Source organism: Equus asinus, chromosome 13, assembly GCF_041296235.1.
Source record: "Equus asinus isolate D_3611 breed Donkey chromosome 13, EquAss-T2T_v2, whole genome shotgun sequence".
NCBI lineage: Eukaryota > Metazoa > Chordata > Mammalia > Perissodactyla > Equidae > Equus > Equus asinus.
In genome coordinates this window covers 61,107,328-61,125,098 of record NC_091802.1, presented here as the reverse complement: position 1 = coordinate 61,125,098, position 17,771 = coordinate 61,107,328, and the positions used below count along the sequence as shown (strand labels likewise).

The 17,771-nt window shown below is 61.0% G+C and overlaps 1 protein-coding gene across 8 annotated transcripts in view; it reads right to left on the bottom strand.

Moving 5' to 3' along the window:
• Nucleotides 1-1,472: 1,472 nt before the first annotated feature.
• Nucleotides 1,473-17,771, bottom strand: part of ASPSCR1 (ASPSCR1 tether for SLC2A4, UBX domain containing) — a 31,039-nt gene continuing 14,740 nt past the window's right edge. For 4 of the 8 annotated variants that reach the window (XM_070483855.1, XM_070483853.1, XM_014864558.3 and 1 more), the window contains 9 exons: nt 8,317-8,456; nt 7,992-8,073; nt 7,488-7,554; nt 6,564-6,626; nt 5,911-5,963; nt 2,238-2,289; nt 1,910-1,979; nt 1,663-1,838; nt 1,473-1,575 (listed from right to left, as the gene is read on the bottom strand). In XM_070483855.1, coding sequence (XP_070339956.1) covers nt 1,562-1,575; nt 1,663-1,838; nt 1,910-1,979; nt 2,238-2,289; nt 5,911-5,963; nt 6,564-6,626; nt 7,488-7,554; nt 7,992-8,073; nt 8,317-8,456 — 717 coding nt within the window. In that variant the 3' untranslated portion in view covers nt 1,473-1,561. Of the gene's footprint in view, nt 1,576-1,662; nt 1,839-1,909; nt 1,980-2,237; nt 2,290-5,910; nt 5,964-6,530; nt 6,627-7,487; nt 7,555-7,991; nt 8,074-8,316; nt 8,457-17,771 lie in introns of all 8 variants that reach the window. The other 4 variants (XM_044744884.2, XM_044744883.2, XM_014864552.3 and 1 more) reach the window with 1 other exon arrangement.

Here is a 17,771-nt window from a genome sequence, read left to right as displayed (position 1 = left end):
GGCACTGCCTCCTTGTTGCCATTAATCACCCAAAGTCAAGTTGCTTCAAAGCCTAACTTGCCCCCTCTGTCCACCCTGATAGGACAAAAGCAAAGCTCTGAGAAAAGGCAGGATAACAAGCGGCATGTGCGAGTGTCCTGCCGTGGGCCGGGCTGCAGCAGGGCTGTGAAATCGGAGCCCTCACACACGCGGCTGCTCGCCTGGAAGTGGCGGTCCTGCCATGGGGCTGCTGTGGGGTTGCCACCGGCTGGCAGGCATGCCCAGGAATGTTGGTGTGGGCAGGGTCTGTTGGTAAGGGATCATGCTGGTGCCAAGGACCAAGATGTGCAGGGTGGGAGGAACCTGGAAACCAGCCATCAAGCCTCTGCTACTGACCTGAGGCAATGCCAGGGACAAGCAGGTCAGCCTCAGGCCATGCCTGCCGTGGACCCTCGGACGGGTGTGGGACCCACTAGAGGGCCCATCTGGGAGGTCTGGCTGCCCTCAGATGCTCAAGGGCCTCAGGGGCCCAGCTCCTTTGGCACAGGGCTGGGCGGCCCTCCCTATCCCGCAGCCCCCACCTCCCTTTAGTTCTGAAAGCTGCTTTGACTCGTCAGAACCCAGGACGGGAACACCCAAAGGGCTCTGGGCTGAGTGACTGTAGTCAGGACACGGAGCCACAGGACGTGGTCCACTGGGGAGGGACGTCCAGGTGGGGGAGGGGGGTAGGACAACAGCTGCCCCTGGCTGAGCCACCCCACTGACCCTGGGGACCTGGAGGCTTGGGAGGAGCTGCAGGGGCAGCCTTGCCCTACCTCTGCACCCTCCTGCCACGGCACCTGAGGATGGTATGGGTTGGGGGTGGGGGGGCAAGCCCTCCCTCCCTAATTCACCCCTGCTGGCCCCTTCTTGCACCCCTTCCTGGCCTCTGTGCCCCACCACCACCACCACCCCTAGTCTCTGGGCTTCAAAGCACTGGGAACATGTGGAAGTAATTAGACCTGAAGGGGGAGGCTGGCGACAAGTGCCAGAACCCATGCCCCACAGCCACTTTGAAGTGTGCTCAGATGGCGGGGGCAGGCGGGTAGGGCACTGGGAAACCCCAGGCTGGCCCTGCCCAGCCCCACTGTCTTCCCCTCTGCGCCAGGGCTGGGGTAGCCCAGCCTGTGACGCAGCCAGGCGGCCTGTGACGCAGCCAGGCGGGTGATGGCTGGAGGCCTTTCTTCTCACACCTCAGAGAAGGGGTAATTAATGATGTCAATTAGGTAAAAACCAAGAGGAGGCGGCCTGAGGTTCAGGGAGGGCACTTGGGCCCTTGTTAATGAGAACAAGGCCCTAGCAAGCGGCCCCCGGCCCACACCATGGTCCAGTCTGGCTGCAGGACCGGCTGGCCCCAGGGTCAGGAGCAGCTGGAGACCTGTGCCTACAAGGCTGGGACAGAGGACCCAGAGGCCCTCTTCTGGAGAAAGGAGGACAGGAGAGTCTCAAGAGGGTTTGGGAAAGAAGCTAGAGCCTTTATTCCTGCTCAGGGTGGGGAGGGGTCCAGCGGCCAGCAAAGCGGGCACCTCTGGGCTGGCGGCTCTCACCTCTTGCCGGCTGCAGTACAAACAAACCAGGATGACCTTGTGGGTCCTGGGCCCCCGGCCTGCAGCCCCTCCCAAGCCGGCCACCCCCCCACAGTACCTGGCAGCTTCAGCCACTTAGGCACCTTGCCCAGATCCCTCCTCACAGGCTGGGCTGTCCCGGGGCTCAGCTCAGGGGGCCCCACTGCCTGCTCCTCAGCAGCTGGCTTCGACTCAAGGGGTGCAGGGTCAGGGGCTGGCAGCGGGGGCGGGGTCCCGGGGGCCCTGGACATGCACCTGGGGATGGAAGGGGCAGGACGGTAGGCACTATAGCAGTGGGCTCCCCCCACCCCTCTGCAGGCACTCACTTGGCCACCAGCACGTCAGCCGCAGATGGGGATATGGTGTGTTCCAACAGCCTGGGCTCCAAGTAGAGGCCTGCAAGACACCCAATCCACCCTCAGGCCACGGAGGAGGAGGGGGCCCCCCACCACCACTACTGTGCTCTGGGAAAGGACCTGGCCTCGACAGATGGCTGTCCCAGCCCACAACCCCCAGGGAGTAGGGGACTGGTGTATCTGGGCCACAGGTCTCCCTTCCAGACTCAAAGTCCCCTGCTCTGGGAATTCAATGAGTTGGGACACAGGGCCCAGGGCTGGCCAACAATGATGGGCAGAGCAAGGAACCCCCACTCACCTGTCGGCACCTCGGCTCCAAAGTGCACAAGGGCAGCAGGAAAGAGGTTTGCCTACAGGGAGGCAGAGAGGAGCTTAGGGGACCAGCAAGGCACCAGGTAGGCACTGTGGGCAGAGGCCAGCGGGGAGGGTGGGCTGTGCCCCACTTCCATGGTGGCCTCGTGAGGACTGTACCTAGAACAAGCCACAGTCACCAGGCCCAGGGCTCTGCTGAGGAGGGCAATGGCCCCCACCAGGCCCCTGCCATCAGCACAGTCTGCTGCCCAGTCCCCACGAGCTGCCCCCAGGCCAGCTTCACCTGTTCCTCCTCTGGCACCAACCCCAGGGCAAGCCAGGCCAGGGTGTCAGACCACAGAGGACCCTCCAGGGGCCAGCCCCAAGCACCGGCCAGCCAGGAAGCTCTTGTAGTGTGTTTGCTCTGGCATTTTTAATCACTCTTCTCCCTCCTGCCCAGTTCCTGGGGTGGACAGTTAACACGCTGAAGGCAGGAACTAGGCCTGGAAGCCCCCACCCTCCGCAGAGACTGCAGGAGGCAGACAGGTCAGAGGAGATGCAAACGGACACACAGAACTGCGTGGTGGGGTGTGGGGCAAGGAATGGCCAGGGAGGCCAGAGGGGCACAGGGTGGCTGCTGGCCAGGGCCCAGCCTGTGCTGCCCCCTCCCCTCCCCCATCCACACTGCCCAAATAACAGAGTGTGTAGGGGTCTTTGGGGGCAGCCAGGTGGGCCACCCTTAGGCTAAGGGGAAGCAGCCAGACCCTCTGTGAGCTGCTGGACAGGAGACGGGAACACCATGGGGGGACCCTCAGCTGGCCCAGGCCCAGGCATGGGGAGTGGGGGACTCTTGGAGACAAGTTATTTTGGGAGTCCAGGGCCAACAGGTACTTCCCAGATCTGCTGCCTTTGGGAGTCCACCAGCCAAGACCCTGAACACCAACACTCAGGTTCCCTGTTTCGGCACTGGCTCTTGCCTGGTGGGAAAGAGCCAGTGCCAGCTAGTATGAAGCCCCACACACAGGGCAGGCACTGCCCCAGGGGCTATACATCCTGCCCGAGGGGGTCCAGGAACTGTGCCTCTCCTGAGCTCCTAACTGTGGGGGTGGTGGCAGAGGGTTTCTGCTCAGGGACTGGCCTCACCTGCACAGGTGTGGGACGAGGGTGGGTCACACTGCCCCTGCCATGCCCCTGGAGGCCTCCCAGGCTGGGGCTGATTGCAGTGCAGAATCAAGGCTCTAGCAGAAGGCCCCAGAGCCCCCCAGCATCGTAACCTGCCCTCCACTCCCACCTCTGCACCCGAGGACCAGGGCTGCAAGCCCCAAAGCTGGCCCGAGGTCGCAGCGATGCTGCTGCCTGAGGATCTGTGTCCTCAGCCCTTGGTGGAAAGGCCACAGCTGTCAGCTGAGTGCATCCCCTCTGCTCTTGGCCCTGAGCTCTCAGAGTCGGGTGGTGGGTGTTAAGAAGAATCTTCAAAAGGCAGGTCTAGGAACACTGAGACCAGCTGAAGCCGAGGGACACAGATCAGGGCTGTGAATGCTCTGAAACCCCACTGCAATGCCTGGGATCAAAGCCTCGTGTGGAAGGATGGCCTGGGGTCTGCGGAGGCTGCCCTAGGGCCCTGGAAGACCCGGAAGCTGGGGGGTGGCCAGGAAGCAGGAAGGGAGCATGGGAAGGACAGCACCCCTACTTTCCCTGGGCCCAGCGTGGCTGGACCCCAACTGGGCCAAGCCACCAGGTGCGGGGCCACCCCCACAGCACCGCGGAGGATGGCATGCTCCCATTTCACAGGACCCTGCTCAAGCCCACCTGCACAGGCTGTCTGGGGGCTACAGGGCTTGAAGCCTTGAAGACCCCTCTGACCAGCTGGGAGTCCTCTGGGCCCCTCGGGGTGGCTCTTCTGGAACTCAGTCTTCTTGCCTCCCCTCAGCACCTGCTGGAAGCCCTCTGCCCACTGGCTGCATCTCTGGAATCCCAACCAAATAAAAGCTGAGTGGACAAGCACAGAAGACCACTGTGACCACCAGGAGGGAAGGGATACCCATCTGCTCAGGCTGAGGAGGTCCCTGCAGATTGTGGTGGTCTTCAGGTCCTGCTAAGGGAGATGCCTGAGCCCGGGATGAGGTGGTGGGCACAGGGGCTAAGATGGGGGTGGAGCAAGGGCCCCTGGGGCTCAGGCCCAGAAAGCAGGTTTGATGTCAGGCCCCGGGAGCCTTTGTGCCCACCAACTGTGTGCCTGCATCCTCCCATCCTGTCCTCACCCTCAGCATCTCTCAGCAAACACTCTCCTGGTCCAATGGCCAAAAAGGGCAGCTGGGCTGCCGTCCCCTACACCTACCCCAAGCTGTCACTCTCCAGAGCTCGGGGCCGGCCCCCAGGCAGCCTCCAGGGCAGCCAGCAGCCAGAACACAGCCCTGCCAGGGACATGAAAGCCGGCGGCCTCCTCGCCCGCTCACTCGCGGGAGGGAGGAAGGCTTCCTTCCCTGAACGCTGCCAGCTCTCTGATCGCGGGCGGGCAGGGACACCACCCGGCGCAGAGGCCCTGCGGCTCCAGGCTGAGCTGACGGATGAAAGGAGACGGCTGCTAGTAGCAGGGGCAGAGTGTCACCAGAAATCAGCCGTGTGGGTGGGACAGGCAGCACCCCAGGGCTCCTAATGGGAGGGGGGCCTGGGCGCTGGTCCTCTCCATCCCAAAGCACCTTCCAAATTCAATGTTTATCAACAGGCTGGCCAGGGAGGATGGGCGGGGATGAAGGAAAGAGGCCCAGAACCTCTGGGGCTCCCGGGGTCTGCAGAAGAAGGGGGCTGTGAAGGGGGTGGGGGGAGTGCACAGTGCCCTGCTCCCACCCACTTTAACTCCTTTCCTTGGTGAGCTTCCAGCTTCTCTGCCTGGTCTTGCCCCATCTCCCCCACAATGGTGGCAGCCCCGGGCAGCAAGCAGACCCCCTCGCCCTAACTCAGACCTCTTCAGGGCCTGCCGGCTACTTAATAAGGGCCGGCCTCTGTTACTAATTAAAATATCTCAAGAGACTTTGAAGAGAAAACCATTAGACCAGAGAGCTAGGGAGGCCCCAGGCTGCTCTTCCAGGGGCGATGGGACAGAACATTCCTCCTGGCTCTGGAAGGCAGCCCAGCGGGGTACTGCATCAATGCTCCTCACCCTTGGGAGCCCTAGAGGTTGATGGGAAGGTGGGGCAGAAGCAGCTGCAGTAGCGGGGAGGACCCACAATGGCATTCCCAGCAGAGGCCGAGGGGTCCAGGGGGAGGCAGGAGCACGGAGGCAGGCCTGGCAGCAGCCCCTCCAGCCCAGGCCCAAACCTACCCAGTGGCTGGCACCCCAGGGGCCTCTCGGGCAACCAGCCACCTGCAGCTGAGGTCTCTGACCCTTGACCCTTCAGGGGCTACTCCAGCAGCCCCACCTGCCGATGCCTTCTCACCCAGCTCGAAGGCAGTCCCACTCAGGACGGCCGGCAGCCAGCTGGGCAGGCCCACCCTTGCTAGGGCAGGAAGCGGAGGAGGCTGGAAAGCCCCAGAACCAACTTCAGAGGCACTCTGCTCCCTCCAGTCCACTGGCTAAAAGGCATATTTATCCTCCTGCAGCAGCTGCCAGGTCGTTCCTCCCGCCAGCCTCAGCCTCGCCCTCCCCAATCAGGCAGCGCCCCCAGCCAGGCAGCCCGTACCTGAAAGAGGGTCATCGTGTGGTCGTCCAGGATGGTTTTTGGAGGAGCGATGACTGCGGAAAGATGGTTGTTTGGGTCAGGAAGCGCCTTGCCCCCTTGCCCCTTGCCCCTGTTCCTGTTCCCCAGGGAAGACAAGCCTAAGGGTAAGGGGGGAGGCCCAGGGCATACAACCTCAGGAAAGGATATTTCTGAAGAGCCCTCTCAGCTCACAGTCCTCTGCCCACCTCTCTGCTGCTGCAAAAACCCTGGCAACAGGCCAAAGGAGTGGCCTGGAGTGGACCCACCTGCAGGGGACCCCAGCCCCAGACAGTTCCCTGTGCAGCCTGGTGGCCTGACCCCTTACCACCCAGAAGCCCTCCAAGGGAGACCAACAGCTCTCCATCCCCCATCTCCCTGCAGCTCCCGGGACCCTGGGAGGCCAGGCGGGAAGCAGACAGTGCAGGGCACTGAGGCAGGAGAAAGGCTGACCTCCCGCCTTCTCTCCCCAACTCGTCCTTAGACACCAGTGGGCCTCACGCGGTCGGACGGGCCAGCCACAGGACCTGTCTGCCCCACGACACTGTTTCTATGGAAAAAGCTGCTTCTAACCCCAACTGGGAGGGACCAGGGGTCATGGAAACCTGAGCATGAGCAGGTCCTGGAGAAGCACTCACATAGGTGGAACGGCAGCTCGGGGTTCCCCAGGTGGCTCCTCACAAAGTCCCGCAGATCCCCCACTGGAGGAGGACGGACAGGGTCAGCAGAGGGGCTCCAGAGACGGGCACGAGCCTTGAGCTCAGACCTGCTGCAGGGCCCGTCCCACTGTGGGACAGGACAAGCCAGTTCCAACCTCTCCGCATGCCCCCATTGCCCGCCAGGCCAGCCTTGGGGGACTTGCCACCAGCCCCAGGCGGCTGGGCCTCCTGGGCCTCAGGTGCTACAGACACTGCTCTCACCTTCAGGCTGAATCAAAGCCCAGTGGTTTCAGGAACTCAAGCTGGGTCCTTCCACAGTACCCTGAGATGCTTGACCCTGCTGGACCGTAGTGCAGACCGCCACCAAGATTCCTACCCTGCTGCAGAAGCATCCCTCCCTGCCCACCATCCAGTCCTAAGCTCTGCCCAGGGGAGGTCCTGGGTACAATGGCATTGTCATACAGCCCCCCAGGGGCCTCAGGGACCTGCCTGCCACCCTAGCTGTCTTGGGTTCAGGTCACTGAGGACCCCACTCAGAATTGGTAGCATTGCTTCCTTCCTTCCAGGTGAGCTGCAGCCCCAGGCAAGAGACCCACCATTGGATGAGGGGGAGCTCTGGGCCCACCCTCCCTCTGAGTGCCCCTCTGTCCTGCCAAGCCCAGAACAGGTGGCTGCAAGGGGGACCCAGTACTACGGGCACCGCCAGGCTGGCCTAGTGAACATCTGACCCCTGACACACTCTGCAAGCTCAGAGCCTACTGCCTGCCCCACGGAGACAACAGCACCCTGAAACATCTGTCTTCCTAGAGCCCAAAGACCAGGTGGCCACAGTCCCACGGCCTGGAAGGAAAGAGCCAGGAGGGGCTCAGAGAGACCCCCATCCTCCCAGATGGGGCTGCTTACCTGTCTCACTGGGCCGGAAGAAGCCCTGCAGGATATAGCGGTCAGGGAACAGGACCCTCAGGACCACCTAGGCCGAGACAAGCCGAGTTGTCAGCAGGACACCCAGAGCCCGGCCCAGGTATAGGAAGGCAGTTGCACCCCTCAGCCCACGATGGCCAGGCCCCCCACCCCAGGCCAGCAAACACCAGGACAGGGGCAGGTAGAAGTGCCAGCTGCCCCTGCCCCTGGCTGTCCCCCCAGTGCTCCTGGCTGGAACTGCGGCCTCAGCTCGCCATGCCACAGACTGGCCACAAGGACCAGTCAAGTACCCCTGTGCGCATCTGTAAACAACGATGACGTTTGTTTTCACCATGGAATGGGGTTGACTGGTTCATCAACGAACTGTGGCTGTGCAGGCCTCAGGTGAAGCCCAGGTGACCACAGCCAGTGGCGTGTTCCCTGCGGAAGCCACAGGAGGCCCCAGCTCAGAGCCACGTGCAGACACCCACCAGGCCCTCTGTGCACCTTTGGGTATCGCTCCAGTTTCTCCTTCATCTGAGCCTCCCTGAAGGCCTTGGTCACTAGGGGGGCTTCTTCCAGGCGCTTCCTGCAGGGGGGAGGGGTGGTGACGGTGGCGATGTCCCCAGCCAGAGCAGAGGCCTCACACCAGCTGGACTCTGGATTTCTCCCTTGCTCCACCCCAGGTTCTAGAGGCTGCTTCCCCATAGAGGGCTTGACGAGGAACCCCATGCCTGGGCCCCCACACCCACCGAGGTGCTGCCAAGGGCATGGGTGTCCGGGATCCAAAGTGGGAAGCAGGGAGACACCAAAGGGGCCGGGGCACACCCACCGCTCACTCTTCAGCTGGGCCAGGCGTCTTCTCACGTCGTCCACAGTCACCTCGAAGAACTCGTCAGGCAGCTCTGCAGGCCAGGCCTGGAGCAGCTCTTCCAGGTCAGGATGGCACACCACGGGGTCTCTGTCCATTGGCTGGGCAGACAGAAGGCTCAGCTGATGCAGGCTCCCAGGAGGCTGGGTTACCCAGGCCCCGCAGCTGGAGTGGCCGTGCAGACCCGAGTTGAGCGCACACCCTCACCGGCCCCACCTGTCAGCCCATGGCCAGGACCAGGTCTCTAAGGTGGGGTATGGACAGTGGGCCACGGGATCCCACCCCAGGCCAAGCCTGTCTAGGACCAGAGCCCCCTCAGGCCTGCCTGCTCGGCAACACTAACATGGAGACCTCGCTCACCAGCAGGGCATGTGGCTTAGCCGGGTGGGCTGGTGCCCTGTGGCCCCTCACAGGTGAGTGGCAGCTGGGCAGGGCCAGCCTCCCCAGTAGCTCCTCTGCTCACACCTATGTCCGTGAGGGGCCCCTCACAAGAGGCCCAGGGAGCTGCCTGCTGTCAGGATCCCCCCAAAGTGGCCACATCAGGGGCTCCACCAGAGAGCAGGGGAAGTGACAGGCCACAAATTAGAGGTTTGGCAGAAACCTGACAACCACTGGTCCCACACCAGGCTGACTCCACCTCCCCTCCCCAGGGGAATGGCCTGGCCCTCCTCTGCCCAACCTGGGGATACAGGAAGGGACGGTGTCACTGCTAATCGGCAGCAATGACGGTGGAAATTACCAGGCAGGGCTTGCTCTGCTCGCAGCACCTCAGGGTGGGTGAGTGCAGCCCGAGTGACCATGTGGGGGACGCCGCCCGTCGAGCAGGGCCTGACCGAGGTGGGCAGCTAGGCCGGCAGGGCCCACACCAGGTCCTGTCCTCCCTTGCACAAAATGGCCGCGAGCCCTTGGAGGCGAGACCACGCCCTCTGCTCTCCGCCCCTCACCTCCCAACCCCCACTTCAGCATGGGAATCCCACCTTCTGCTTCTTGACACCCAGACAGGGGCTTGGCGGGCTCTGGGAACATACTTCCAACACTGTCCCTTCCTGCAGCCTTCCATGCAGCCCAGCCCGGCCACAGCCCCACCTACTCTAACAGTTAAACTCACCGCCCCGGCGATGGCCAGGCCCAGGCCAGTTGAGGGCCGGCTGCCTAGTGTTTGGGAACCAGCCAGTGCAACACACCTGCCAGGTGTCTGCAGGGCTGCCCCCAGCCACACCCGAGGCCTAACCGTCCCCATGGGCAGGTCCCCACAGTCCACTGAGTGCACGGCTGCAGCACACCTCACAGTGTGGCTCTCCCACTGTGAAGGGAGGTGGGCTCTCACCAGGAAGCCCCTCTGATCTCAGGGCGCCATGCAAGTGGCCAGGAAGGGCCGGCCGAGGCCTGGGCAGTGGGGCCTGTAGATGGCTGACTGAGGTCCCTGACTACCCCTTCAAAGCCACAACCACCCTGCAGCCACCGCAGGCAGTCTCCACCAGGGCTTTTATAAGAAGATGCCAGGCGCCAGGCTGCCCCCTCAAGCCATGGCGCCTGCATTCCAGAAGGACCAAGAGCTCGCCTGGGCTCCTGGGGAAGGCAAGGGCAGAATGTGGATGGCCTGAGCTGGGAGCTGCCATGTCACGAGTGCCAGGTCCGCGGGAGCTCAAGCACAAAGGCCCCGGGCCAATGAGCAGGCTCTGGTACCACCCTGTCTCAGTCCCTCCCTTGGAGGACCCAGCCCTGGGCAGGGCAGTCACCCTGAGAACCCTGCAATCGGCTGATGTGCAGTCTGTGGCACTGAGCTGAGCCTGACCATCCAGATGGGCCCCCTGACCTCAGGACATGGTCGGCAAAACCAGCCCCAGGGAGCAAGTGGCCACTCTGGCCTTCCCGTCCTCCCTGGCACTTCCATGGCACAGCCTGCGGGTGAGCAGGAGGACTGCAGGCCGCTGGCAGTGCCAATAACCCCAAGGCCCACAGCCCTCTCCCTGGGCCACCTGCAGATTGGGGAATACAAGTGACACCAGCCACTGTCTTCACGCTGCTCAGAAGCCACTGACATTTTGTCAGAAAATAAAACTGACAAAACTCCTCTGTCTTGGATCTACTGTCCATTCCCACCCCTCCTCTCAGGTCTCCACTCTTCTCCGGAAGCCTGTCTGTTAAACTGAAGCCAAGGGCCAGGGTGCCACACAGAAACAAGAGTGCCAGGCAAGAGCAACCTCAGGACACAAACTCTCCACATGCCCTGCGGCCCTGGGGCCTCCCTTCCTCTGGGCATAGAAGCCAGAATGCCCAGCAGTCTCTGCTGCCCACCAGAGCCCCAAGGCCAGACCACTCGAGGCCCAGAGCTGCTGCCACGTCCTGGCCCTGCTGGGCCCTGTCCCACACGAAGGACTGATGTCGGTAGCTGGGTTGGTGGGAAATGTCGTGCTGCCGCCAAATGAAACGCCCTGACTGAGCCTCCCCAGGAGAGCCTTTCCACCACTGAGAAGAGGGGCTGAGGAGGAGCAGGCGGCAGCAGTGGGGTGCGGGGTGCGGGGCCTTGCAGGGCACACCCTGCGCTGGGGGAGGCCAGAGCCAGCAGCCTCTGGGCCCAGCCCTGGCCCTGCTCACTTCAGACGCTCTGCTGGCAACCTGGCCCTCACGTGCTGTCCTTCACCCACCTTCCCGGTCATGGGCAGTTATTACACATGGCCCCATCCTAGGTGCATTTATGCAGATGTTTCTGGATGGAGAATAGAGATCTAGAACGAGACATTGTTAGGAAAAAAGAGCACACACGGCAGCAGCCACGAGGGAACGGCGCAGCGCCCCGGCCCTCACTCCGGGAAGGAGTTCCCGCAAGCTGGCCAAGGGCCACAGTTCCAGGGCCGGGAGGGGGCCCCAAGATGAACCTCCCAGCAGGCGCACGAGGACGCTGGCAGGGTCACAGGCTCTGGGCTGAGAAGACAGAGCTTGGAACCTTCTTGGCCTTCTGACAGCTGGCCTTCATGGCTAAGTCTCCAGACTGGCTCCAGAGGTTTGCAGGGAGCCACACAGAGGACGGTGCCTCCACCAAGAACTCGACGTCACCAGGCCTGGGCCATCCTTGCGAAGGCGTTGGTTTTCCACCTCCTCAACTCAAGCTCCTGAATGCTGCCAGTCTCCAAAGACACAGCCCCAGGCCCCCATCCCTTTGGCCCGGGGAGAGCCAGAGGGGTCGATTCCTCCCCCAGTGCCCCGGACACCGTGGCGGTGGCGAGAGGACAGGCAGAACGACAGGGGCGCAGCCAGAGGCCAACCAGTCGGAGGCCCAGCACAGGGTCTCAGCCCCCAGAGCAGGGGGTCTATCATGACTGCACAGGAAGAAGCTGAAGCACAGACACGATCCTGAGGGGAAGGTGTGCCAGTGTCTGTGGACTCCAAGGGGGCAGCCATGAGAGATCCAATTCTCCTGATGAAATGCCCAGGCTGTGGGCTCATTTCCCGCAAATGCAGGACGCTGGCACAGACCTCCAGGTCCCAGCCTCCACCAAGGGTCTTACAGACAAGGAAACATCCAGAAACCCAGGAAGGAGGGGAGGCAGTCTGTGAACTGGATGACACTGGCCAGGGTCTTGGGAGGCATGTAGGCAGGACAAGACCCTCTGACAGACAGAGGGACAGGAGCACCCTCTGTGGGCCCTGGGTGACAGTGCAAAGCCGGACAGATGCTGGACCAACATCCGGGCCATTTAGAGGTGGAGACTTGGTGACCGACAGTCAGCTGTGGACAGCTACTGCTGCCCTCAGAAAGAGCCCCTGCCACACTGGGACGGGCCCTGCAAGGAAGACCCAAGGGGATGAAGGGACGAAGGCGCTGCCCACCCTCCGTCCATGCCAGGTTCCACGTGGCTGCACACACAGCCACGGACCAGGCACGGAGGGGACAGGGCCAGGGATGGGCTGAGACAGGGGCCCAATGCATCCCCGGACAGTTGGGTGGACATGCTCCAGCAGCCGCCACATGAGTGGCTCAGGATCCACTTGGACACACAGGGCTTCCCTCATGTCAGAAGCGGCCTCACTGCCCACTAAGGTTTCCTTTTCTTGACAGTAACTTTCCAGGACGTGATGACACATGGAGAAAAAATGTAAAGACTATTTGGAGGTGACCTCAACCCCAGATTTTCCAGCTTCCCTGTAAGGGTTCTTGTTTTTCTCCCTCCCTCCCTGCCCCCCCCCCCACCTCACTCTCGACCCAGACTGTCCTCTGACAATGGTTTTGGGTAAGAAGGAATGTGAAGCGCTTCCCCTTGAGGCTTGGAGCTTCAATGAATCAGTGCTGGAGGGACACCGGCCAAACCTCCCGAGTTACTCACAGAGCCAGCCACCCTCTGGAGGGAGCGCTGGAGCACGTGGACCCCATCAAAGGCCTCCAGACACGCAGGCAGGGAGGGCTGTGGCAGAGCGCAAGGCCAGGCCTGATGCTGGGCAAGGCTGCAGGCGGGAACTCCTCTGAACACCCAAAGCCCTGGCCACGAAGCTCGCAGAGACGCAGCCGCGCAGGGCGGCCTCGGGCAGAGCCCTCACCCACCAGCCAGCACCAGGCAGAGACAGTGCCTCATCCAGCCCAGGGCCCAGCACCCACTCCTGGGTCTGCCCACCCTTCCAAGAAGAAGAAGCAAAAGAAGCGATTTAAAAAGAAGAGATCAGGGTAGCTAAATATGGGGCTATGGCAGCGACACTGGCATATTTTAAAGCTGAGCAGCTCCCGTGCACCCATGGCAGGGCCAGGCCTGTACCACTGCCGATAAGGCACATGAAATGCCCAAAGTAATGAAATAAATAAATGCAGAGTGTAGTGCAGGGTCTCCTCAGCCACAGACCTGGCAGCTGCCCCTGGGGAGCCCGGGGACCACGCGGCCCAAGGTCAGCACGCCTTGGAGGGGCGGATACCAAACCAGACCAAAAGGCCAGGAACAAGCCCACAGAGAGCCCCTCAGGCCCAATCAGGATGGGGGCCTGCAAACCTGGTCTCCAAGGCCCCCATCCACAGGAGGCCACCTGGCCAGCTCTGGGGTTGCAGGGGTGCTCTGGTGGCCAGAGCACCCTGCACACACCTTCTCCACTCTGGCTCACAGGCTGAGCATCTGTCTCTCCCCCAAGTCCAGTCATGGCTGAGACACAGTGAGATAGAGATGGCTGGAGGGCACCTGCCCATCACAAGGCTTCAAAAGCTGCCATGAGACTCAGCCAGTGCCTTCAAAGCCACTGACCATCTGCCAACAAACCTCAGTGGGCATTCCAATCAAGGTCCCGGCTGCGTCTCTCAGGACAGCTGGGCCCCTGGGCTATCACCAGAGCCTAGGGGATGTCCATAAACACTGGGCACAGCAGGAAGAGGCTTGCACCATGCCCTGGGCACACAGGTGGGGGACATCATGGGCAAGTGCCCTGAGAAGGAAAAGGGTGGCAAGGCAGCAAGAGAAGCCATGCTCGGTCCACTCTGGCCCCCAGGCCCTGACCAGGCTCATAAACCAGGGAGCAGGGACAGCCAGAAGCAAGGCTGACGCCTGCTGTGAGACAGGGGTGCAAGGCGCTGAGGAAGTCCTGAGGTCCCCATCTTTGTGGGGGAGAAACTACCCCCTAGAAGGTGTGGGCAGGCAAGGGAGACTGCTGTCAGCTGCCCGCCCTGCCCAGGGGGTCAAGGCCTTTGATCAGGGATCCTCACGCCTGCTGTATGGGGGGCGCCTGCTGGGACTGCAGCCTGGCCACGCACAGAGCTGCAGGACGGCCTCCCGGGCCAGCGGAAGGACTTCAAAGGACAGGCCAGGGGCCGCTGGGCAGCCCCAGCCTCTCCCGGCACCCGATTCTGATGGCCAGTAAAACTACCTTCTAATAATTAATGTTCTGACATCAAAGGCAGGGGAGCCGCCCGGGTCTGTAAACCATCCTGGGCCTCAGCAGAGGACCTGCCTATATTTTATCCTGTCTCTTCTGACTCTTTATTTAAATCTAAAAACCACACACAGGCAAAACACTACTGGGAGACTTGGAAGCTCTTTTTGATACTGAAGTGTGCCTTTGAAGTTCCCCCAAAGTTCTGTTTTGTTCCCTTCTCCCCTCCCCCAGGACTGAAAAGGGACACAAAACAGACACCATGTGGCCAGCGGCCCTCTGGGTGTGCGGCTGTTAGTGACAGGAGGCGCGAGGCAGGCGGGCGGGTGGGGGACGCTCCACAATCAACCAGCTGCTGGGGCTCCCAGATCAAAGGCACACGCTGCTGGCGGCCAGGCGGACCCTCCCCAGGACCCCTCCTGCCTGGGGCCCTGGGGTCAGCACTTGGGGCTGCACTGGGATCCTGTGCCTGGACAGCAACCACCTACTGGGCAAGCATAAGCCCAGGCCCCAACCCTACCCCAGAGCCCCACAGGCCATCAGCAGGTTCCCAGGAGACACAGAGAACCAGGGCCTGCCCGGGTCAGGAGAGCCAGGGGCCTAGCAGCCCCACTCCATGCACCCCTGTACCTTTAGGGTAGGAGGGAACAGCCAGCCCCAGCACCAGGGTCTGGCCCCCAAACCCAGGGGCACCTAGGAAGAGCAGGCCCAGAGTGAGTCAGGCCCCCAGCATCAGCTCACCCCAACCCCATGGGTCTGCTTTCATCTGCTGATTCTGGGCCCAGGTGACAAAGGCCATGAGACTGAGGGCTGCATACTGGTTTCTAATGTGACCCAAACATCAGCATAGAAGCCAGTGGGGCCCCCAAAGGGCTGGGGTACCACTGCCACCACCTCCCCAGGATGGAGGTTCACGGGACTTGGGACTGGCTCCCCCCCATCTCCTCCCCTCCTCCACTCAGCAAGAACACATCAAGAGTGGTTCAGGGAGCAGGAGCAAATCCCAGCCACCTATCCTCTGCAGGGACCCAGGCTCTGTTCCAGGGCCGAGCTTCCCCCACCACCCCAGCACCCTCTACCCTCCCCAGGTGTGTGGCCTGGAAGCAAAAGAGAGGGGGCTCCAGAAGAGACAGGATGCCCGGCAGCGGGCTTCAGCAGCACCACCTCTGTCGTCTGTTGCACTTACGAACACAGATGTAAAACCCTGAACTGAAATATTAGTTAACCACGACTAACCATGTAGCTAAAAAAGAAACACATCACTGAAACTAGACTGATCCCCGGAATGCAAGGATGGCTTGACGGGGAAATCTATCCAAAACCCCACCACGTGAATGAACTGAAGGAGAAAGGTGACATCAAATTATCCTGCGGAAGAAGCAGTTTATAAAGCTCCAAACCCACTTATGATAAAGCAAACTCTAAAAAAAATAGGAATAGAAACTCTCTTAACTTGACAAAGGCTTTTCACAGCACAAATCACCCTTCACAGATAAACTACACATTATTCCCTTTAAAGTCAAGGTCAGGACAAGAACGCTCACTAAAACTGCTCCTATTCAACAAATACTGGAGACACAATCACTGCAATACAAAAGGAAAACGGAAAGAAGTAAGGACACAAAGGAAAAAGAAAAAACTGACATTGTTTGTAGAAACTACGACTGAAACTAAGAAACTACTGGAACTAATAAAGGAAATGAGCAAGGCTGCCTGGCATAAAAACCAACAGCGTTCCACAGCCTGGGTCAAGACTCATTGTCCTCACTCGGACCAGCTCCCCCTCCACCATGGGACAGTTCTAAGTAGTTTTTCAGGTCGCTTCGCTTAAGAGTCCTGCAATGGCTCTCCAGCATCTGGAGAGGTGATTTGTGAAAAGGAATTTTTCCCAGCAGTGGGACCCTTCTTATCACAGAACATGGAGAGTGGATCTTGTGCATAAGTGCATGACACAGGTGGGATGAAGCCACTTTGCAGGAAGGGAAGGGGGAGGAAGGTCGAGAACCAGAAGCCCCAGGCATCTCACAGGTGACACCCACCCACAGCTGTGCAGCCTCAGGGGACTCCACAGGTGACAACATGCAGCCCAGGCTGGAAACCCAGGCCGGTGTCACTGTCAGGTCTCTCTATTAGTGTTCCTAACTCTTCGAGAGATGTGCTAGCCAGAGGGAAAGACCTTCTCAGGAATCACACCAAGGAGGCAGGGGCACCTGGGGCAATCCAGGAGCCCAAAACACCCAGGGAATCTGTCACATGTCTTTACTGATAATGGGGCAATGGGTCTGTGAACGCCACCGAGGGAGTAGTCACACAGAGGGACCTATGAGTGCGGCACCTGGACCAACACCATCTGGCTACGGCTTCACAAAGACGACAGCAGGAGCCCTGTTGTGTGACCCATGAAATCCCAACTGGACACAGGCCCAGTGGCCCCTCAAGTAGAAAGTTCTGCAACAGGACCCAGTGTGAGAACCAACCCGATGGGCAGCCCATGCCTCTCTTCCCTCTCAGGAACTCCGACGTGGCTGCAGCCAGCCAGGGCCAGTCCCGGGCGAGGCCAGCCTCACCCATAAAGGACCAGAGACAGCTAGCACCATCGGATGGCAGGGGAGGTGGACGCTGGTGTGACGCTGAGAGCCTGCCCACTACATGCCGGGCTCCTGCAGAGGCACCGCCTACCCGGGGGTCCCCTTGCTCTGGGGGCTGCACCCCAACCTGTCACTGTCTGCTCAGCCTGACCCAAAGTGCGAGGTCCCTTTCACCTCTCAGGTCAGTGTGTGGTCAGAAGAGTGGACAGGAGTGGACGTCACTGCGGGTCAGGGTGTGAGATTCAGGGACAAGCAGGCCAAGGTGACACCTCGAGTCAGAAGCACTCAAAGACAGACCCAGCCATCAAGATGACAGCGTGCTGTTTGCAAAACACGCCCAGGGCTGGCCCCAGGGCTGAGTGGTTAAGTTCGCGCACTCCACTTAGGTGGCCCAGGGTTTCGCCGGTTTGGATTCTGGGCACAGACATGGCACCGCTTGTCAGGTCACGCTGAGGCAGCATCCCACACAGCACAACCAGAAGGATTTGTAGCTATAATATACAATTAGGTACTGGGGGGCTTTGGGGAGAAGAAGGAAAAAAAAAGATTGGCAACAGATGTTAGCTCAGGAGCCAATCATTAAAAACAAACAAACAAACAAACAAAGTGCCCAACGCTGGACTGATGGCAGGTGTGTCCGTGCGTAAACTGTACCTCGATGAAGCCAATCCCAGAAGGGAAGACACCGTGCTGGAGGTGTGCCAGGGCCTCGCCAATGTCCTTTCACCTCGCAACTTCACCCAGTCGGCGAAAGATACACTCCCTTCCCCCAACCACCCTGAGGCAGCTGGCCACGCCAAAGAAGTCCCCCCAGAGACACCAAGCACCCCACCGGCTCAGCGTGTGAAGAGCGAGCAAACACCGTCTCCCTCTTGCTTGGTCGAGGGCAACATTAAAACCACTCCGCACGTCGCGCACACGCTGGCTAGCGGGGAGGACAGTCAATGTGCTGCGGGGTCGCTCGGCTCAGGACTCAACGTGGCC